Here is a 24171-nt window from a genome sequence, read left to right on the forward strand (position 1 = left end):
ACTTTACACTTTGAAAAGCACCTGCCATGCAGTTATAATTTTAACGATTAATTAATTATGAAGGCTTGTGCTCAAAAATCTGCTTGCATACTTGGATTGTGTATGCATTTAGGTTTCCATTGCAAAAAGAATTATTGTTGTACCTGCCCTAGGTGCTGAGATATGTAGGCCTCAAAATTGAAAAGAGTCATAAATTTACATGTTGAGAAAAGTGCAAAAAACAAATATCACACAGTTTATTTAAAAATGACAAGTAGAATGTGGATATTTTTCAATGCAGGTGCTAAAAGCCACCAGGGATATAGTCTGACTGCTGCTTAGCATTGTAGTGGCGCTTCTTTAGTGCCTGCTGGACACGCTCGGTGCTTGCATGCTTGCGTGTAGACTCAGCCGCTCGGTGCCTGTCTTTCTCGTTCATCCGTCTGGTGCTTGGGAGGCTGGGGTTCAGGCTCAGCTCCTCCAGGATGCCCGACGAGGTTCTCAAATTGCCACAGTTGAACTTCATCACTGCCTCGGCAACTGCAGCTTCAACCGTAAACAGTGAAGCATGGCGTTCCTTGGGTGCCAGTGCCCAGATAAGGGAATGAAGGCTTTCGTTATTGTTTTGGGTTTTATCCCGTTGGCACCTTTCTAAAAGCTTTCTTTCCGACAGGCGCTCATAAATCGGTAGCAGAGCTTTAGACACATGGGGTGGCAAATTGTAATGGTGCCTGGGAGCGGGTTGCCCCTTTGCTGCTGCTGCATTTTGGCGGCACCAAGAATCTGGGCCTGCCGGGCATAGGCTGTGATTTGACACATTGTCATTTGAAGTTACATGGTGATATGTCGCCATTACAGCCCTTTGCATGGCCTCAACATCTCCCTTGTGCGATTTGAGGGCCCAGCCATAATACGAGCTCAACTTTGTTATGAGGTCGCCAGTAAGCCTTCCCCTTCCTCCGAGGGTTTCAGAGCTGCCTCCCTTGTGCCTTGCACTCAAATTGCGTAAGGCAGTGCCCATGCGCTTCTGTACATGGTTCACACAATCCTCTTTTTGGATTTTGATGAAGCCATATACATCTGCTTCTTGCAAAGCATGGAAAGCGCGGCTGTCACCATCTGAAAGAATGGTCGTGTATCTGAGGCCGTTTTTTCTCAGAGACCTGTTAAAAAGGAGAACAGCTGCTTCCACCTCCATTTCGCCAGCTTTCTTTGCTGTGTTTTTCTGGCACATGTGGCTGTCCCGCCAAGTCTGATATGCTGGATCGTTTTCCTTCGGCCCTCGTTCGCACCCGGCACAGAAGTTGCTCAACACAACATAGTCGAGCACTAGCCCAGTGAAGAGTTCAATCACCGCGCCCACACCTATGTGAGACGAGTGCCCGCGTGTCATCCACGAGCCGTCAAATGAAACGGCAATGTTGTTGGCGTTTTGAATGTCCAGTTCTTTATAAAGTTGCCGAACTGACGTCACGCACTCGCTGGTGACTTTTTCGGCTGCGCGAGTTGCTGCAGGAGTCAACTTTTGTTTGACATATCCCTGCCACGTTTTTTTTATGGAGACCGCGATGGGAAATGTTCATAGTAGAAAAAATGTCATTCATTGCTGCTTGACGATTGCCAGTAGACTGCATCGCTCGAGCGGCGAGGATGTTCACGGCGAACGGATTCACTTTCTGATCGCCGTCCACCCGCGGAGAACTCCATCCTTCCGCGATGTCCCCACAGTTTGCACAGCTGACACACACTTTCACGGCAAGGCCATACTCTCTCTCGCGTTTGTACAAGCTGACGTTGCCGCCGCCGCAAAATTTGCATTTTAGAACGCCGAGCAGTCCACTCAAACACTGAATATCGGCAATGAAAAAACTCTCCTTGTCGCTCTGTTGAGTCGGAGCAGCGCTGGCCGGTGCGTCATTGCTGTCATCAAAAAAATCAAATTTTCTTTTCGTCGCGGCGGTTGAAGCAAGTTCCCGCAGTTTTGTATCGGCTTTTGTCTGCCTTGCCTGCAGATCTGACGGCGTCAGCATCAAAGTATCGCGGCGCACGCGGCCGCTGTTTGTCGTAACTCCGCAGGCCGGCTGGCCAGCGAGGCCTAATTCTCCGTCAGCAGCCTCGGGCGACTCGGCGAATCGCTCTTTGTCGGCGGCTGGGGTGGGTGACACGGAGCCCCGATCTTCATCCGCGCGTTCCGCTGATCGACGCGGCAGCGGCTTCTTTCCTTCGTCGCAGACGCGGCTGTTATCTGTCGGAGCATTGCAGACGCCCGACAAGCTTACATCGGCGGCGGCGGCGGCTGGCGACCCATCACGTTCTTCGTCGACGCTTCCCGGTGGTAGACGAGCCTTGAAGTTGTTGGCCAAAGACTTCTTCCTTTTCTTGCCAAACTTATTCCGCGAATGGAACTTTCGCGCTGAACCAGGCATTGCGAGGGCTTTGGTCGTAAGCGCGCAGATCGAAGTGCTGGCAAAATGGCGGCCCAACTGTCACGTTTTTTTTTGCGTTGCGACGCGCCAAGCAGACGACGCGGGTCACGCTCAGCCAATGAGATGGCTCCGTGGCCTCACGTGCGCCCAGTAGCCAATAGCATTGCGCATGTTGCTTTTTTTTTGTTGGCTTTTTTCTAAACAACCAATGAGTGAAACGAAGTGGCGACAGCGGGAATTTCAAACGAAGAAATGCTCTTTCAAACGAGACCAAGATGGCGTCTACGGTGTTCGCGAAACGGCAGCTCTGCGTCGAAAGAAAACTGCTGTTTTGGCGTCGGATTCCGCGCGAGCTCGACTCGCGCGTGCTGTTTGAAATGTTATTACGAATAAATTACCGATTTCTGGCATGTGAAAATTGGCAATATCCAACACGGATGCAACACATTTCAAATGACATTGTTTTCGGCTGATTCCTACAATTGTCGGGTGTTATCTTGGTCCTTTCAAAGGACCAAGTGCCGGAGCTTTCGGAGCAGGAAAAATAGCAGCTGAACCAGAAATATATGCTTTTAGAGCAGATAAATTTGCTGTTTGGAGCAAAAAAAAAAAAGAATACTTTGAAGGAGTAACTTACTACTCTGGTGCTAAGAAGAAGCTCTGTATAAGTTTTTACTTTCTGAAACATTGCATTCAATATGTATTATACTAACTTGCAAGCATTTTTATTGAACTGCTGTACCATTTTATTATTACCGTATATACTCGTGTAAGGGCCGCCCTCGTGTAAGGGCCCCACCCCTACTTTGAAAGGAGAAATTAAAAAAAAAGTTCGAAAAGTCCTGCCAGAAGGTGTAGTTAGTTAAATCGAAGCTAGATGGCGCTGCCAGTTTTCCGCTTCCGCCGGTCAAGCCGTTGAGCTGGTTGAGCCAATGCCTCCTAGGAGGCGTTGGTTGAGCGTTGGTGTACGGCGCCATGATTGCTTTGTGTGGTGCATCATTTGCATCGTGTCGCCGGCGAACTGGTGTCACTCCGTCAGTAGTAGTGAGCCCTGTTTGAGCCAGCGCAGGTGACGGAAGATGGGCCAGCATTTGAGATCGTTCACTGCTTCATTTAAACTGCAAGTGACTGAATATGCCGAGGAGCACGGCAAGCGAGAAGCTGGACGCAAGTACGACGTAGACGAGAAATGCGTGCATTACTGGATAAAGCAGAAAGATACCCTCGCCGCTACCAACAGGAGCCGAAAGGCGTTTCGCGGCAAGAAGTGCAAATACCCGGAACTCGAAGGCGAACTCGTCAAATATGTCATCGACACTCGAAATGACGGCTACGCTGTATCAACTGACATGGTACGCGTGAAAGCCCTGAACATCGCTCGCCACATGGAAATACCCAAGGCACAATTCAAGGCAAGTCGGGGGTGGGCTACGCGGTTTATGAACCGGAACCAGCTCTCTATCCGCCGCAGAACTGAACTGGGCCACTTGACTGACCACGTCAAGGACCGACTCGCCACGACTCGCACAGACTTGGCCGTTATTCCTGGAGGGCTAACGAGTGTGCTGCAGCCGCTTGACTGTCTGCATTAACCATCCTTTCAAAACGGAATTTCGCCGATGCTACTCGGAATGGATGGCTGGAGGCCATCATGAGAAGACCCCTACGGGACGGCTGAAGCGGGCATCACTCCAACAAGTGTGTGCGTGGATTTTGAGTGCGTGGCGTGCCGTGTCATTGAAAACAGTTGTGAAAAGCTTCAAGGTGACTGGAATTTCGAACAGCATGGACAGTACTGAGGATGATCGTCTCTGGGGGGGATGCAGACGCCGAGGCATGCTCTTCCGAGGACGAGACAGCGATAGCGACATGGAATCGTAATAAAAACATTCCTGGCATGTCATTTGTGACTCTCTTGCAGACTTCTACTGCTGCGGAAACAGTATAGACCTTTGGCGAGCTGTCGTCGGCCTAATTCGTGTAAGGGCCGCACCAAGCAAAAATTTCGAAAAAAAAAGTGCGGCCCTTACACGAGTATATACGGTATATAAGAAGATAAATGCAGCTCGTCGGTGTCAGCGTCGCTGTGAGGTTCCGTATAATGTCCAAGTGCGATAAGATTGCGGCCGCAGGCCGTAATGCTTTAGCTGTGAGGGAAAGCGTGTGAGGATGAGTCGAGAAAGATGGTTGCTTGATACATGGCGCTTTCTCGTGCACGCAAAATATTCCCAATGCAGAGAAGGTGCGTATCGGCGCAGGCCTGGCGCAAAACCTGCGATAAACAATTTGGTGCGGCGTGTAGCCGGATTTCCTTCACGGCGCAGTTTGAAACAAATGGCGCAACACTTCTATCACTGAAGCCCCCGAGTGTTATACAAATCTGCACAACACTGTCAAGAGAGAAAGCAGCGTGTGCAAAGAACAAAGTTACTCAAGAATGGTTAGGCAGATGAAAGTGGTTGGCCTTGTGATCACCCCTTCCATATGGCACACAGCAGCATTGCTCAACCACAAGAGGCAGTCCACTCACCAAGGGCAATGCCACCGTGTGGGGGTGCTCCCGACTCGAGGGCTTCCAACAGGTGGCTCAGCTCCCGGTCATCTTCCTGCACAGAGAGCATCGTTGTCACTGGATGGCACCACAGTTGCCACAAAATCACACTAATGAGTGAACTGATTGTCTGACATCCCAAAGCCATACAACAGTGACTGTCGACACCACAGTGGGCTCTGTATTAGCACTGATGACCGCCTGGGGTTCTTTAACATGCACCCAAACCCCTATGCACGAGTGCTTCTGTGCTCCACCCACACCGGGTTGCGGTGGCGGCTGGGAGTGCAGCCTGTGACCTCGTGCTCCGTATCAAAATGCTGTACCCATTGAGTCACCAGGGCAGTGATCAACACTGCATGAACAGGGGCAACATCAGCCTGGAACCAGTTATGACAAGGGGACTTGCCTTCCTTTTTCAAATGTCGGCTCCAGCCTGACACTTCCTACCTCGTCCAACCACTGTTGGGTCACTTCAGCTCTCCATCTTCCGATGTGCCTTGCTTGGATTTCTACATGGCAAGGAAGTCACACTAATGCTCTACATAATTTCATGAAGCCAACAGAAGAAGAAACCAAGAAAAGCATACAGTAAATTCCTCATTTTGAATGTAAATGTAGAAATGACAAATTAAAGGGAAATGAAAGTGGACGAAAAAACAACTTGCCCAGGTAGGGTATGAACGTACGTCTTCACATTACGCGTGCAATGCTCTTACTAGTTCAGCTACCATGGTGCCATTTTCCCATTCGTTTTCTTTCGTATTATATGTGTAATAGATCTAGCCCTAGGAGTGTTAACCAGTGCCACAACTCATGGCCACGGTAGCAGACGTAGAACATCCTTTCTAACCGAAGGCACCACGTAGTATTTGAACTTGGGAGTCAGCAACTGGCCGATAGACCCTTGTATGACACTCTAAAGCATGAAAGCTGCCAGAGTCGAGACCCTCACTATGCAATCAACGAAAAAATTGGAACTGAGGAGCCCAATTGTTGTTAGTCACAATTATATGAACATATGTAAAAGCCTCACATGCGTAATGCAAAGATACGTGTTCAGTTCCCACCTGAAGCAAGTTGCTTTTTTCATTTGCTTTCATTTCCCTTTACTTTATCATTTCTACACTTCAATTAAAACAACTGATTTACCCTCCGATTTCATTAGTGCCAATGTCTATTAGCTTTATATGATTGTGAATAACAAAAATCAGGCCCCTCGGTTCCCCCTTTCCTCATTGAATGCTATACGTAAAAGATAAAGTGATGACAGGAAGGTGGAGACATGACTTAATTAAACGAGGGATGCCTCAGCCTGCAGCCACCATTTTGGTAAAGAATACGATGCCGCCAGAGCGAAACACGACGGTCACTTCGTGCCGCCTGCAGCTGGGAGCGGCGGTGCAGCTCCCAGCTGCAGTACACTTCCAATGGCACTATGCCATGCACGCTACCACACAGGTAGGGCAAGATGCTTATCACGATAGGGCTGGCGACGATAGCTGTGAATGCGGCGTGTGACGACCCGCGAGGAGATTTGCTGGCCCGAGTCTGGCGCCAGCTTTTTACATGACACGGGCGGGCGAGTACTGCGGAGAAGCTGCTGTGGTGAGCGACTACTGTTCTCAATAGCTTGCATCTCGGGCCTTTTTTTTTTGTTTACACGAGATGTAGTGGCCGGAAAATGTCTCATACAATTGTAGTTTGGCAATGTACTGAATGTTTGTGCCGAAGAATCATGTTTTCCGGGATCGTATCAATCGACAAGAAAGAAACGTAACTGTATTGGGTCATTTTGTGTGTTTTTGAGCGCGAATGTTAGCATTGGAAAATCGTACGAAACAGGATCACATAAACGAGGACTCTACTGTAGGTATCAAACAGCGAAGGATCACATCAAAACAATGTTTTACAATAATTCAAAGGGCAGTGCACTACTGTTCGAAGCGAGATCAGGATGTCTGAGAACAAGATGTTATAAGAGAAAGTTTGCCAATGACGACTGTGGTGAAGTGCCAAGAAATGCCTGGACGACGACGAAGTGGTGTTGAAAACATTGAAGCATGTGCACCGCGGCGGCTGCATTGTTCACAAGGACGACACCTCGCTGCACGTGTGCTTGTGGTGCAGCAAAATAACAACTCAAGAAAACACCTACGAATGAGCGAGCGCCACACAAGAGCGCTCAACGAATCGGAAAATAATGCGTGGCTCAAGAAGGTGAAGAGCTACTCTTCAGAAGGTGAAGCGCCACGTCTGCAAGGCAGACGGAGCTGAGAAGCGGACGAAGGAAGACGCGTAGGCTTGAGTCAGACGTCAACGTTCGGGAGGCCAACAGCTGTCGGAGGGACCCAGTCGAGCGTGCAACGCATGGGGGGACCTCTAAATGACTTGTCTTTCGCTCCTGGCACCCAGCAGACGAACAAGAGTCTGCGAGGGCTAGCCGGCCGTCTCCACTCATGCAACTTGACGGGCGACGCACCGCACCAGCTGTCGGAGGGGCCCGGTCAAGTGTCAACACTCGAGGGGACCTGAGGACACGTCTTCTGCTCCCGGCAACCAGCCGACTGACGAACCAGTCCGCGAGGTCTCACCTGCTGTCTCCGCTGGTGCCGTTCATCTAGAGACGCAACACCAGCCAAACTGTGAGTGCGCGGTGGTAGTCACTCTGAACGCTTGGTAGGGACGCTTGGTCTTGCTTGCCCCCATGCCCTTGTACGTGCATTTTGTGTGTGTTTGAATATATGTTTGCGTGTCGTGATTGTTGCCATTCCGTCTTTGCTGCCCTCGGAGGCGTCTCTGACTGACGCAATTAAGACTGCTCCTTGAACCACATCATAACGACAATACTTGTGTAACGTGTGGAGATAGTACGGGAACCACACAGCATACTTTGCTAGCCTGTCACTGTGTCCCTCCAGAGGTAAATGAGGACGAAGTGACTCTGTCCGAGGCACTGGCTTTCAGGCTGAATGAATTGCTGAATGAATGAAAGCTGAATGAATGAAAGCTGAATGAAATGAAACCTGAATGAATGAAAGCTCAATGAATCAGCAGTGGAGACGACTTCGTGGCGCAAAAGACGGGAACATAATAGATTTTAGGAAAATTAATTTCTTTTAGGATCAAAGGTTGGTCAACATGAACCGTGTGTACTCAGACTGAAAATAGGCCCAGTAGAACTCTAAAGTTGACGAGCTCGGTGGCATAATCCACCACCCCATTTCAAAGGGGACGCTCATAATATCCATCCATCCATCTTACAGGTGCGACAAACCATGGCAGCAGTACCACCATTGGATGCACAGGTGTTACCCGTTGTGCGGTCTTCCGCAGCATGAAGCATACACTTCCATGTGTTCACCCACATCCGCAAACATTTATGTCATCAAGAGTCAAGAGAACAGCCTGATTTATACATGTGTGCATCAAAGCTTCAGGGGCTTAAGTGTCAACAAAGGGGTAAAACTGTGGCGAAGCAGCCATGTTTTTGATGTGCAAGGGAACGTGCCTGCAACATACAAATGTCAACAGAAGTGTACACTGTCACGATCCAGTTTCCAAGTGCCCTTTTCCTTCAACAAGAAGGTGAATTCGGAAGAGCACAGCTTTCTCGGTGGTGTTTTGATTCACGATCCCATTATTAGCTGCTTTTAATATGCACGAGGTGTGTTCAAAAAGAAACCGAACTTTTGAAATAGCACGCCAACCAGCAGAGGGAGCGCACTGCGGCTACTGAGCGCATGTAGCGGCAGGTTTAGACAACAAACTGCCATTTGCCGCGTTTCACTCTGACCGTTAGTTGGCGAGCTACAGCCGCTGAAGTGAGCACATGAACAAGCTGTTCTTCGGATTGGTGCCGAAGTGACAATGAAGGAATTGGAAGAACAGCGTGTGTGTGTGAAGTTCTGCTATAAACTTGGGAAAACTTTCACAGAGACATTTGACTTGCTTAGCCAAGCATACGGGGAGGAGTGTATGAGTCACACGCAGTGCTATAATTGGTTCAAGCGTTTTGAAGACGGAAGAATGTCGGGTGGTGACAATCCCAAGCCTGGACGACCTTCCGCATCCACAGATGATGACCACATCGAGAGAGCTCGAACTGTGATTTGTGGAAATCGTCGTTTGACTATTCGAGAAGTCGCCGACGAAGTGACTACAGTGCAGTCCACTTATAACGATACCACATACAACGATACATCGGTTATAACGATGAGTCGACTTAAGAGTATCAACTTATGCATTAAGGCTACGAGAAAAAAAAAACCATATACAGTAGAACCCCGCTGATACGTTTTTCACGGGACCGTAAAAAAAACAAAAAACGTAAGAGCGGGGAAACGCAAGAGCCGGGAAACAAGAAAAATTGAGAAATGGGAGTAGTGTTGAACTGCACACAATATTATTTTAATTCTTACGTGTGAAAAAAAGTCGTAGTTTTGCCCAACAGCTGAAGTATTGATTGCGATAGCAAATTAGTAGACAGCTATATAAAGGATAGTAGTTTTAACGTTCATATAAACTTGTAAACATTCGCTTACTAACTATATTAACAAGCATGGTGTCAGCGCCCACAGGCAAACATGAACACATCACACTCCATGAACGCGGACACGCGCTGTGAAACATGCTGACGTGAGGAATTTAAGCGCCGTTGCAGAAGCAAGCGAAGTGACGTTCGTTCTGTTGGCTATCGCTTCAACGCAAACTGAGCGCCGAGAACACACAGCATGCACAAACCTACGAGCCGCCGACGCACCTACACTGCGTAGACTCAGCCCCCAATGCAGATCGCTTTCAAGATACGGCCCGTGCAACCGCGCGCTGCCGCGCAGTACGCAGTTGATGCCAGAGCACAACGCTGCCCGCTATCCCTCCCCTCTCACTGGTGCCTCGAGCGCAACGGAAGAAGGCGCGCTTCCTCCCTGCTTTTCTTTTTTTCGTGTGCGAGATTTAGACGCAGTTGTCGGCTGCCCTTGCACGCTTTCACTCGGACATACAGCATACGGCGCACGGCGACGGCGTTATCGCCCCTGGACATTATACGGAACATCAATGAGCCAAAACCAATTTTAGGGCCACAACATGTCATAGACACTATCCTTACATAGCAAATACAGATCTAAAGGGCCATACTTTTGCTGGCGGAAACGAAAAATACGTCATAAGTGTCGCCCCCCGGCACTTCGGGCGGCCAATGCCATCGTCAAGCAACCAAGCCAAGCGACATAAAAGTCAAAATGGCTGCTCGGGCCATCGCACGGTGGCAGTTCGCAATGTATGATGCGGGAACGGTCCCACAGTTGCGACGCAACAGTGGGGTTACCAATGCATTGGGTTCTATGGGAGCTGTGCCGGGACCGGCCGAAAACGACGTAACAGCCGGGAAAACGCAGCACCCGGGAACGTAACAGCGGGGTTCTACTGTATAAGAATACGTTATTCACCTCATATAAGATATAACGATTGAAATTTTGCTTCTGGGCAGCATTTTTCATGCAGAATAATCGTGAAATTTGCGTTCCTAAGTTGCCCTTATTTAAGACGGGGCATAAGTTTGCCTACGCGAGTTCGTATCTGCTGCCATTACCGCGCAGCGCATCCTACCCGCGCGCCGATTGCGAACGATAGCCATGGAGACTCGGAGAGCATCACAAGTTGGCGCAGCGTGCCCAAGATGGCGCCAGCTGCTTCGCGTCCGCGTCACTGGCGGTCGTGCGTGCGTCCAGAGAAGAGAAGAGGGGGAAGAAAGTGATAAGCGATCTGCACCTGCGCGGCCTATGGGGCATACGCTCCCTTTACAACCTCCCTCTCTAAGCGAGCGTGGAAATGCGCTGCAGAAGCAGTGGGAGGTGCGCCGATAAAGCTCAAAGCTGTGTCTCTCGAGACGAAGCTGCAAGTCTCTCGAGATGAAGCTGCAAATTTTGCAAGATTCGAAGAAGTAGGAGCTTGCACAGTCGATGATGTCAACAATTATGAAAACCGGGAGCGTGGCACAATCACGAAGGCTAGAAGCAGTGGCCATGCCGATCAACGGAAAAGGTGGGCTTCGTGCACCACGATGAAACTCCCATGGGCGAAGCCAACACGGTGGAGTCCAAACTCTGGGAGCACGTCACTACTGAGGATGAAATTGGTGGTGCTTCGATGGAAAAGTTTCTGAGTGCAGATAGTACTGCCTCGTTCTGGGAAGAGAACTCCGACGGGGCGTTCGTTGTCCCAAAAGACGGCGGCGTTGTGCGACGGTGGCGACGACAGCAGCGGCAGTGACGAGTTTGACAATGGCCAGTCTTTGACACCGACCCTGATGTTCAACCAAAATGCGATGTCATCGATCGAGTCGCTCATTGATTTCATGCAGGCTATCTAGCCGCCAGTGTTCGCGCAGCAGCTGGACGCAATGCACACGGCGGTTATGAATCCGAAACTTCTGCGAAAGTAAATGCAGATTTTCGACTATTTCAGCGCCTAACGACTGATACGCCATTTACAGATATAAACGTTTTACTTTTCACAGCCTACTTTCTACAACGTCGATATTTTTATCGCAAGTGGCAAATTTGGTTTTGGGACTGCAAAGATGTATTCGGATTTTTTTTTTGGCAGTCCAGATTTAGCGATGATCAGTTTTAACGATCGGATTTTTCGTTTTTCTTGATATCGTTATAAGTGGACTGCACTGTATCAGCATAGGATCATGTCATGAAATTTTGAGTGATAAACTTGGGATGCCAGTTCTGTCAGTGCAAAATTCGTGCCGCGTTTGTTGACTGACGAACAGAAGCAGACCCGTGTTGAAATCAGCCAGGAACTGCTCGCTGCTGCCAATGACGATGAAAACTTTCTTAAGAACATCATAACAGGCAATGAGACATGGGTTTATGGCTATGATGTTGAAACGAAAGTGCAGTCATCGCAGTGGGCGGCCAAAGGTTCTCCTTATTCAAAAAAAAAGCACGCATGAGTCGGTCAATAATGAAGGTGATATTGGTTGTGTCTTTTGACTACAAAGGCATTGTACATCAGGAATTTGTGCCACATGATCAGATGGTAAACAAAGAAGTTTACCAGGGAATCCTAGCACGTTTGAAAGATTCTGTGCGCAGTAAGAGGCCTGAATTGTGGGAAAATCAGGCTTGGATGCTGCATCATGACAATGCCCTGGCTCACGCGTCACTCCTTGTCCGCAGCTACTTAGCAAAACACCACACTCCTGTTGTGCCCGACCTACCATATTCTCCGGACCTAGCCCCCACAGACTTTTATCTATTCCCCAAGCTGAAAGCCACCTTGAAAGGACGTCGTTTCCAAACCGAAGAGATTCAGGACAATGCGAGAAGAGATCTGTGCGCCATTCCAGAACGTGCGTTCCAGGAGGCTTTCCAAAAATGGAAGAAAAGATGGGAAGAGTGCATTGCCAGTAGAGGGGACTACTTTAAAGGGGACAGCACTTAAAATGGTGTACCATAACCAGTAAAGGTGTTATAGCAAAAGTTCGGTTTCTTTTTGAACACACCTCGTACATGCGTAAACAAACTAGTACACAGCTGTTATACCTAACACACCGTTCTGCCATTCCTATGAACATGTATGCTATGCACGTACACTTTAATCATGCATTATAATTGTCATTTCTCCTAAATGTAAAAATCGCACCGGCTGGTTACGTAAAGAAACTAGGGAAGTGAAAGAAATGCATTGAAGTTCACTGCATTGTTTGCATTGCATTTGGCTCTAAAGTTAACCCTTTGGTTTGGCTTTCAGATTTTTTTCATTCCTTTTCATAAAGTGCATCGGGCAAACCTTTCATAGAGATACTGAGAGCTGTTAGAAACAAGATATATATAGCAAACCCTAGGGATGGGTGAATAGTGAATTTGAGATTCGAAGCGAATTCGAAGCAAATTGTGATTTGGTCGAATAATTTCGAATCGAATAGTTCAAATAGTATATATCACATATTACCGCAAAACCTAGTAAATTCGAATTTCACAAGACCGAAAAAAAAATGTCCAAATTAACCGAATGCCGAATTATCAGGGTATCCAGAAAACAATAAGCAAATGCTTACTACGTCAGCACGATTTTGTTAGTGTAATGCATGAGCAAATCCTTTTGCTATTTTGCACAAAAGCAGTGCGGAAGCTGCAATTCTAGTCATTTCGTGACTGATTGGCTCTCGCAGCAGTGATTGAGGCCTCGTGACTTCGTTCGCAGCACGGCCGCGGCGCGCGCCATCATTTGCGACACGCTTTGCACTACTGCGCGCAAATCCCAATTATTTTTTTGCGCCAGTAAGTTGACCGCCAATAGATCGCACGTCCATCGCGATGTAGCCGGTGCTCTTCATCCTCGACAGCTTTGCACCGAGTAAAACTGAAACAAGTGTATGTCACAACTGCGGACACTATCGACGCGATTATGAACTGCGACTTTGTGGTGCTTAAGGCACGCGGCCGATGCACGCACCAAGTCGGAACAAAACTACCGTTCGCTGCAACAACTGCAGACGACATCGCGGTCGCTATCTATGCGATCATGGATGGCCACTACGCAGCTTTTTAGGCACGTGGCCGATGTTCGTATTGAGTTAAAACGAAACAACTTTTTGCCGCAACCGCTGCGGAAGAAACCACGGCAGCTATCGACGTGATCATGGATGGCGACTATGAAATCCCGCGGCCAACGCATTGTTATGTGCGGCGGTAAATGCAATAGAGGCACAAATAGGCATGAAGTGTTCCGTCGTTGCTGTCATTCACGTACGATTTCTCTGATGACTATGGCGATGCGGACTCCGCCACTTCGTTTTGGTTGTACGCTAGAGCCGTTTCTGCTCTTTTCCATCGCACATTATCGGCTCATTAATGCAAAAATGGCGATGGAGTGCCTTGAAGTGCCTTCGCGATTTATGGTTGATGTATGGCAGCCACGACGTGAAGCATAGCCTCCGAGATGTGTACCGGCCGTCCGTGGCTTCTGGCTGCCTATTAGGGAGCGCCGCATAATTCGAAAATATTGAATACCTGAATTTGAATCGAAGCGAATAACGAATATAGAATTATTCGATCGAATATTCGACAATACCGAGTATTCGCCCATCCCTAGCAAACACCTTAAAAAAAGAACGGCGTGCGCGGAGATAACCAAGGCCAAGGTCCAGCGAAGAAGCATTGGTTATGGCGAGAGCCAGGAGATGAAAGTGCAGTCGAAAAAAACCGAACCAACGGGACGCAAAGAGAATTAAATGCATTATGGCACATTGTTATCATGTTAAAAGCACAAGCATGCATGCATCAACAAACGTGCACTTCATGCTGCACACACAGTACACCCACCGCTCTAGCTTGTCACAGGGGTCTTTCCATGCCAAATGCACCAGCCGAAAATTCAACCCTGTCCGATTCCTTTTTAAAAAAAGTTGTGGCATTTACAAGGTCTAAAGAAAAGCGTCTTAAGAAATACTAGAATGTACATGGGTGCTATTAACTGTAACACTCCATTCAAGTTCTCCAAGAATACTCCGGCAATTTTTTCATTGCGCAACCTTACATGCAGAGCGACGTCCGAGCATTGCTTCATTCTCTAACAGTGTGCTTGCAGTAAACTGGATTCTAGATGCTGCAGCCCTGTGGTTACATGCCAGAGACTACGAATGGGGTAGCAAATGAAGCTAAAATGAAGATTTCCCCAGGGTCGTTGCACGCGGTGGTAAGCACACCAGTTTTTCAAAGCAGATACAAATTTATTGAAATTTTTATGGCGTATGGGCCACACCCAAAAAAATCGGGTCAAAATTTAGGAAAGAAGAGTGCAGCCCTTACATGAGAATACAGTGTAGACCACTTATAATGTAAGTTGCCGGAGTAGCGAATATCCGCAACAACCAAAGCAACAATTTTCAAGGCCCGCACATATGCAAAACATGTGCACCGAGCTGCCACGCGTATGCGACAGTCGAGGAATGCGGCTAGAACGTTTGCATTCAATTTACAGTCGAATCTTGTTGATTCGAACCAAATCAAGCGGCGGCGCCTCAGACCGGCATTGCTCTGGCACCGCCATAGAGTAATAGCTTAGGAGAGACCCCGTCGCGCGGGAACGAAACAAAAAAAAAAAGAAAAGAAAAAAAAGGGGCGGAGATTTCACCCTCTCTCAAATGCCAAGGTCGCCGATTCTGCGTTGGGCCGGAACATGCGTGTACGTGCCGACGTCTCAGCCACACTACCGTAGCCACGCGTAGAAAATGGCAGTGAACCCTTCTTTCTCCTTTATGCTTCCTCTACTTTCTACTCACGTGTTGACCTTGCACGCTGCGGCTACGGCGCAGAGAGAAGCAGCGGCGCTGTCCCAGGCCAGCCAACGAAACTGCCCACGTCGGCAAACGCCCGCTTCCCGATAACGGCATAAAGCGAAACTTCGGGGAGCTGGCGTCGGGCCGGCTGGAGCGGCGGCGCATGCACGGCGGCGGGCATGCGCACGGTGACAGTCGAAAGTGAGGGAGGGCGAGGGGAGCCACTGAAGCGGCGGAGTTGCCGAGGCGAAATCCGCTTCCCTGCCGCCCTCCTCCCTCACACTCTACGGCCTCCGCGTGCGCCCTTCGCCGTGCTGTGCCGGCGTCGCCCGCTCCCTGAAGTTTCGTTTACTGCCGTTATTGTGAAGCGAGCGTTGGCCGGCGTTTGCAGTTTCGTGGCCCTCGATCGCTATGCGCGGCGTGATCTTTCACAACTCGCACTCGAGATTCTGGTTTCAGCCTCATTGGCTGTTCGTTCTCACCACATGCCCTTCTCCTCCACTTCGTCTCTCTTTCTTCCTCGAGCACCCCTTTGGGTGCCCGTCTGAGGGGAGCATTCGCCGTCTCCCTGACTTCTGTACTCCCAGGCAGCCGCACTGTAACCGGTATTTCGTTTCCCACAACTGCACTATAAGCGATGCGTGTATACATGGAGTGCTATGGGAAAATTAATGGGAGTCTGAAAACACCGCACTATATCCAGTCCTGCACTATAAGCGGTTACGTTATAAGTGGTCTATACTGTATACGGTAATAGCCAAGTACACGAAAAGTGAGTCACCTGCAAGATGTTTGTGAGCACGTGTCTCTGGGTTGGTGCATGATGGATGCGGATGGAGCCTCCTGCCACCTCCCAGCCATTGAGGACAAGGTCGTAGTGCTGACCCCTGACCTGCATGATGACAGGGGGAAGGAGGGGGGGGGGGGCGCTCATGCTAAGCACATACCACACATACACACTTTCCTGTCTTATACTACATGGTACACTATCCAGGCTGTTACAGCGCCCTTGAAGCCTCTTTTCTCTGCAATGTGGCATTATTGTGTTTGCGTTTTCAGATAACTTCCGATTCCCCATTTTGGGTGACCTACTAGTATGAAATGATTAAAAAAAAGAAGTGTCTTGTCCGACAGTTGATTATACATACAGCTGCCCAAATCTTTAGACAGTTTTAGTATAACGTTAGCGTAATAGCGGGGTTAAGGGAAATAGCATTACCGTTCCGCAAACGAACTTTGCAGAAAGAGAGTTTTAGTATAGCGTGATAGCGTAGTTTACGTGCAGGACGCTATTCCATTACGATTTGAATTTCGCATACATAGGGCACCTAAGTCTATGTGTGTGTGCGTCCCGAAAGTGCAAGAGGCAGCGCAATGGAAGCCAGGAGTGCGTTGTATTTTTACTTGCCATGTCCGCCGATCTGCAGTGAAACAGACAAGCAATACAAGCTGTCTACCATAGCCTGCGAAATGTTCTCATCTCAGAGGCCATATGCCGTCGTCGCGCCTATCTCCAAACTTTACCAACAGGTGGCGCTCGCATCTCGGAGAAAATTTCTCTCGTTAGGCTTAGGCGCGTTCGAAACGAGAAGCGATCTCGAAAATTCCTCAAGATTAGCCATAACACACTCTCGTCGAAGCAGCATGAGACTAAGCAGAAGCCGTTTACGCAGTCATTTGCTATGAACGAAGTGAATTCTACAAAAACAACGCCAAATTCAGTTCGAAGCGGCGACCGGGACCGCCGCCATGTTTTACGTAAACTACGTAAACACGCTAATGTTAACTCTGAGAAATAGCGTGCACACGGTAAACGGTATGGGTCGTTTAGCGTTCTGCGCATGCGCATTTATATCCCGCTATTCCGGTATGCCCACTATTCCAGTAACCACGCTAAACTAAAACTGTCTTAACTAGCGTGTGCGAGTGTCGACTTTCTGTAAGCCAGCACCCTAAATTAGAAACAAACTTACAAATGACTATGCTATCTTCACGAGCTTTGTAAGCATAGTCAGATAGCATAGTCATTTGTAAGTTTGTTCCTAATTTAAAGTGCTGGCGCACAGAAAAATGTCACTCGTGCACGCTAGTTAAAGATTAGGGTAGCTGTACATTTTCTTGATGCATTCATGTATAACAAACACCTCTTGCATTGAGCTTATGGGTGTGCTTTTTTGTAAATTTCGGTGTAAAATTAACTTACGAAACTACATTTAACCCTTTGAGGGTCGAATTGTATTGCCAAATGCGACCCCCCAGGGTCGATTTTTTTTATTGCTGATTTAAATTCTTCGAAAGAATCTATTTCGAAAAAATATGGTCGTAATTTTTTTAAAGCGACAGTAAAGTGAGGAAAAAATCGCTTGTGTTCTAAAATACACAATGTCTATTCGTGAATAAGAAGATAAGCGCGCTGAAAAATGGTTGTGTGCACGTCCGGAAACCGAAACAAGTGAGAAGCCTTCGTCTTATCGCCAACAAGGGGCTATAGAGCTTTTGTGGTCTCCAAAAAAGGAACCGCAATAACGGCAGCATCGTTTGTGTATATAGGCGGCTGCCTCGGAACAGGTGTAATCGCGCCGCGGTGGGCGATAAACGATCGAGTAACAAGCGGTCACCCTTTGAGAGATTTGAAAGCAGATAGCCATCAGTTTAGTGCAACAAGCGGGATCCGCCGCAGGAGAAAACCGTTGCCGCCGGTGCCGCGCGCGCGCGCGCCCGGATGAGCAAGCGAGAGCTGACGCGCCATTGCCATAAAAAAAAAAAAAAAACGGAGAGCCATTGGCGCAAGCAAGAATTCCACGTCTTCCCGTCGAGTGGCAGCACATACCAAGCGAAAGAAATGATAGAAAGAAGAGCGGTGTTCTGTGGAAGAGCGCACTTGCCGCCGCCGCGCGCGCGCGCCGGGATGCGCGAGCGGTAGCTGACGCGCCGTTGCCATAAAAAAAAAAAAAAAAAAGGCAGTGGCGCAAGTAAAAATTCCACATGTTCCCGTCAAGTGGCAGCACATACCAAGCGCAAGAAATAATCGAAAGAATCGTGCACTTCGCCGCCGCGCGCGCGCGCGTGCGCCCGGATACGCGAGCGATAGCCGACGCGCCGCTGCAAAAAAAAAAACAAAAACGGAGAGGCCTTGGCGCAAGTAAAAAAAGTTGTCGCAGTTTCACCTGAAAGGCGAAGCATCAATTGCGATAGCAAACTTGTAGAGAGCTATACGGAGTAATGATATTAGCTTTATCAGCTGCATAAACTTGGACATGCAGCAGCATCGGCAACACGCAGAACTGTTGTCGACACCATCGGCGTTTTGCCCGCGTTAGCTCAAAATACGTGCGGCGTTGGTGACTGTTGCCGGAGCCTCTGATATAAATAGGCACTTGGTGCCGCAGCTAAACGTCGCCTCCCTTCCCTCCCCCTCCCCCACGGCCTCTCGCTCGTCTGAAGAAGGCAGGTTTGCTCTACATATATGGTGATTGTAAAGGAGAAAAGAGACGCCTACTTCTGCAGCCCTTAAGCGAGCACGGCGCAGAACGCGCGTTTGTTCTCCGCCGTGCGTTCACTCCCCGTGAAAGACGCGCCCCTCGCGCCCTTTCACTCGCACATACAGCGTTAGGCGCGCGGCGACGATTCCATCTCCAAATGACGTCATATGGAACCTCACGGCGACGGCGACGGCAGAAATCTGCTTTTGAGTGTCCATATAATTGCTATCGCAATAAAAATTCCACGTGTTTCCGTCGAGTGGCAGCACATGCCAAGCAAAAGAAATGATCGAAAGAGGCGCGCTTTTTAAATGTACAAGCGATACCGTACATGTACGCCATTGACCATTTTGAGGGTGTTCGCGGAGGTCGTACATGTACGATATTGACCCTGAAAGGGTTAACCACATAGCAACGTTGGTGCTCCATCTAGCACCAATTTTGCTACGTGGTTAAAACGTAGTTTCTCAAGTGAAATTTATACAGTAAAACCCCGATGATACGATCATGGCTGGTACGAATTTCGGCGTGATACGAATTCGTAACATTCCCCAGCCGAAATACATTGCTCTTAATACGAAAAACATTGGCTGTTAAGAGCATGTTGCCGCGCCGCTGTGGATCATACGAACGCGTGAGTAACAGTGGCGGCCGGGCCAGCGGAGCGACCGGCGCAGACAAGCCGGCACAGCGGGATCTAGGTGGGATACATAGTCGCGAAGCAACCGGCTACGTCACGTGGCTGCGCAATCTCTCATTGGTCCGCACGTTGAGCAGACCGGATCACATCACAGCCTAGCTGATGCTTTGACCAGCGAGAAAGACGAGGATCGCTGCAGCAACGACGATCGCAGCAGCAGCCACGACGGCCAAAATGCTCCCTGCACTCTATGCGCTGAGGTGTTCAGTGGCGTGCGAAGACATCACTAAGATCATGCCCGCGCACTTCTACACCTTCCAGAGGGCGATCATTGACGATTTGGGCAAGAAGAAAACGCACACGGATAGTAGAACCCTGTTGACACGTTTTTCAAGAGACTGCGAAAAAAATGTCGCAGTTTCACTCGAAAGGCAAGGCAACGATTGCGATAGCAAATTAGTAGACCGCTGTACGAAGTAAGGATAGTAGTTTTTTGGCTGTATAGACTTGTAAACATTCGCTTACTAATTAAATTAACAAGCACGGTGTCACGCTGGCACAGGTAAACATGAACACATCCTGCTTGATGACCGCGGGAGTCCGCCGTCAAAACGTTGGAGTAAGGAAGCGCGGCAGCAGTGGCTGTCTCTCACTTTAACGCGAACTAAACGTCAAAAAGCACAGCGCATACTAAGGTATCCGGCACTAGGTGCACTTTATCAACATCGCAGATCATTTTAAAGGTGAGGCCCGCGTGGGCACGCCCTTTGCGCACGTCACAGATCGCTTTCAAGATACGGCCATGTGATACTGCGTCAGCGCAGCCGTATCGGCAACGTGCCGGTCGCTTGTAGCAATGCACCGGTCACTTGTAGCAACGTACAAGCTGGCTGCACCGCTAAATTTACGTGAACGCCACATTCAAATGCAACACAAGATGCAGGAAAATTAGATTGGCGACGCATGAAGGGGAACTTAATACATTGAAGTAAATGTAGGATTTAGGTCGGGACCGCGAAAATGCGACGTAGCAGCGAGGAATGTATCAACGGGGTTCCACTATTAGGAATTTTTTCTGCTAAAATAAATTCATTTTTTCTTGACCTTGTGTATGTTTTGATGATACGAATATTTCACACAACCCCGCGAAATTCGTATCACCGAGGTTCTACTGTGTATGTATGTGTAAGTCGCGCAGGTCAGCATCGTTCGCGGCCAGCCACGCTGCGCCTGCCGAAACGCCATCTCTTCCGACGCGCGCGCGTCGGCTGTTATCTTCGGAGCATGCGCAATATGATCACAAGCCCGCGCGCCGCTTTAAAGGGCTGTCTGCGACCATCGGCGAAGTGGAGTGGGCGCCTTTATTTCTTCGCGCTAAATGCATTGTGGGTTGGCGCATTCTGCGCGACCAACGCGCGAATGGGTCAGGAGCCGTGCCCATCGGGCCGCGTCGGAAGCCGCCGGTTACGTTGAGAGGTTCGTTTCCGCCAACGTGACGTAGCGTGCACGCTCGCGTTACGTCTGACTATAAACGGCCCTGAACAAACGCTACAGCGCGGCCGGTGTGGCCCAGACACCGCCAGATATTCAACGCGCCCTAAACGATTCGCTCCCTACGCACGTAGGAGCTGCGCTCGGCAAGGTCACTGCGCCCGGTCCCGGAGATAAGAGAGCCACGCTCAGCGGAGACCAGTGCCTCAAAAGTCCCTAAGCGATTATGTCCCTAGGCACCTAAGAGCTCCACGATTGCCATGACAACGCGGTTAGTTCGAGAAGGGGGGCAACGTTGAGGGGGGGAAGAGTCTAGTCTGTCACGTGATTGCCGCACTACTGTGTATGTATGTGTATATATATATATATATATATATATATGCCGGCTATTGCAACTAGTACTCTCTTCATTATCCATTGAATCTAGTGGACTTTTCCAGAGTGATACCAGAAGTTATTAGGGACCTGTGAGCATAAACATTGAAAGGGTCTACTACAGAGACTTGTTGGGGTTTATCTTCTACGTTTTCCCAATCCATGCCAAACATGCCAGGTGGTTCAACTGCAGAAATATTCCATAGCTCCTGTCAGAGCAGTACTACATACAATTTTAAGAACGAGCTGTGTGTTTAAAAAAAGTTACATTCTGGGTTTTTACGTGCCAGAACCACGATTTGATTGTGAGGCACACTATAGTGGGCAGCTCTGGGTTAATTTTGTCCACCTGGACTTCTTCAACATGCACCTAAATCTAAGTACAGTCAAATTCTGCTATTTTAACCCTAAGGGACCGACGAAATTGGTAGAATCATTAAGCAGTTTAAACAAGAGTCAGAAAATACCACTGATTCATTTGGAAGTATTTGCCCCCAATTCTAGCACGTCCCCAAATTGAATGCGCACACACTTTTTATGGGATCAAAGCAGAAAACGAACGTATAAATGAAATTGGAGCTCCAAAACAAAGCATAAATAGAATGCATAGAATTTTATAGCAAGAAAAATGTAGCATGCCTCTGATTCTGGCGAAAAGAAAAAGATGAAACTAGCAAAGTTTATCTTCACAGAATGGAACATTATTTACTTGATGTCCATCATCATCACTCTCAGGCAGCACTTTATAGCTGTCTATGAAGAACCACAACATGTCATCCTCCGTACGGGCCATAGTGCATTGAATATTCTGCATTTATCAAACGACTCCGCAACAATTGCAAACAGGATGGTGACTCATGCCTAGACTAACCACTTTGCTAGTTCGTCCTCCGATGCATGCACTGCTCTGGAATGCCAAGAAGACGTGACACGACTTGGTGCTGCTAGCCTAACGTGTGAAATACCTTATTGTTTTAATGCGCTTTCGTAATCATACAGAAAGTGGCATGTTGTGCTACATAGTGTTGCCATGCTATCCCTGAACTCGTTTTGTCGCCATCCATGGTCGCCACACTTGTACTCGTTACAGAAAAAAAGTAGCTGATTACAATTAAAATTCTTTCATTCAAAAATGTAATTGATTACAGTTACAAATTACTGTCCCATAAGTAATTGAGGAATAACTCAAAAGTAATCAATTACATCCACATTGCTTTCCTCCGAACACAAAAAAAGTCACAGTTTCGCCCAACAGGCGATGCATTGATTGCGATAAATTATTAGAAAGATATACGAAGTAAGGTTAGTCATTTTATCAGCTGCATAAACTGCTGCAAACATTCACTTACTAACTAAATTAACAAGCCCGTTGTCATGCACGCACAGGCAAACACGAACACATCTCACTCGATGACTGCGAACATTACAGTGAAATCTCGATATAAACAACTTCTGGACACCATGGTCAATTGCTCGTTATTCTCAAAGGTCGTTATAGTGAAAGGCCCAAAATAAACCATTCTGCCCATCAACCCATCAGTTTATAAGTTGTCACCATATGAGCTATCAACGAAAACGTCACTCTTTGTCATGACTCACATGCCGGCGGCACACGAGAACGAAGTAGAAGATCGCGAAGCGTTCGAAACCGCGCGAGCGCTCGAGGCACGCGAACCGACGTGTAATCCGCGAGGGAGAAGCAACGAAGCAGCATTATCGACGTGGCTCTCGGACTGGAAGGTCGCTTCGTCAGCTATGCTCTGACGACAGGAGTGCGGAGAGCCCGGCCACGAAGCTCGTGATGCTGGCAAGGCCCAGGCGTGACCGTAGACGTTGGAGATGTCCGGGCGAGGCTACTGGGACCGGCTGCTGCTGTTCATGGTGCTTCCGGTCCTCTTCGCAAGAATCCCACTTCCTCGGCCGAGCCAGATCAACCGATAATCACCAGGACACCGGGTCGCCACACAGATCGACGGAGAGTGAAGAACACTTCGTTAAGCCTAACCAGGCAATTGACACGTCAGCGGCGGCTGCCGGGGCACCAGCCATGTACTCGGTCAGGTCGACGGAACCACGAGTCGTCGGCACTTACGGCATCAGCGACACCCGAAACGAATACGACGTGGACTCGACGAGAAAAGCTTCAAACCGACAGTCCGTAACAACCCGCATTTCTGCATTGCGGTGCAGTTAGGCCGAGTCTAGGGTGGCCAGACTTTGATGAGTCAGGGCTAGGACTGACTTTAAGACGGAGCTAGGCTCCGAAACCAAGATAGAGTGTATAATCGTTTCTTGTTTACGTGAGCATTTTTTGGTAGTTTTGTATTTAGTATTGAGCCAGCATTTTGGTTGAGTTATGTCTTTAGTTTTGTGTGCCTCATGCTTTTCCCAATCCTATTCATATTAAATCCTTGTTTGCTGTGCTGCCAGTCATATCTCTTCTCCATCGCGGGCAACCCTTGCGTGTAACCCTTCTACTCCCAAGTAGAGGTGACACTGTTGGCTCTCGGCTCGACGGCACTTCGTTTACAAGTTGCCGATTGCTGATAACGGTTCGCGGCGACGTTTTGCCTTTCAAACATCGAATTTTTTTTCCGCCGGAAGCGACATACATAATTTACGGCTCTTGTGTGGCTGATGCGGTCGCAATGTCCTAGACCTTCGCAGAATGGTGGCATGCTGCAATAATTTCCTTAATTTACGCTTCCGGCCAACTAGAATGCTTCACTCTCGTGTGCAGAGTACAGTCATGTCCCACTGGTAGTAAAATGTATAACAAGCTTGAATAAAAAATCACGGCAGCGCTTGCACTTTGGAAATGACAAGTGAACAGAACCGGGCGCTGTTTTGAAAGAGCTACACGATGCCGCAGTTCTTTAAATGGACGTTTCTAACGGAAGTTTCCAGCTAGGTGCGAAAACGCACCGGGA

The 24171-nt window shown here is 48.6% G+C and overlaps 1 protein-coding gene across 4 annotated transcripts in view; it reads right to left on the reverse strand.

Annotated features, from left to right (window-relative positions):
• LOC119437503 (aspartate--tRNA ligase, mitochondrial-like) overlaps nt 1-24171 on the reverse strand; it is a 133806-nt gene that overhangs the window by 14267 nt on the left and 95368 nt on the right. For 2 of the 4 annotated variants that reach the window (XM_037704512.2, XM_037704511.2), the window contains exons 16-17: nt 16035-16145; nt 4936-5011 (exon numbers count right to left, since the gene is read on the reverse strand). In XM_037704512.2, coding sequence (XP_037560440.1) covers nt 4936-5011; nt 16035-16145 — 187 coding nt within the window. Of the gene's footprint in view, nt 1-4475; nt 4678-4935; nt 5012-5361; nt 5469-16034; nt 16146-24171 lie in introns of those variants that run through there. The other 2 variants (XR_007465123.1, XM_049660616.1) reach the window with 2 other exon arrangements.

Source organism: Dermacentor silvarum, chromosome 1, assembly GCF_013339745.2.
Source record: "Dermacentor silvarum isolate Dsil-2018 chromosome 1, BIME_Dsil_1.4, whole genome shotgun sequence".
Lineage (NCBI taxonomy): Eukaryota > Metazoa > Arthropoda > Arachnida > Ixodida > Ixodidae > Dermacentor > Dermacentor silvarum.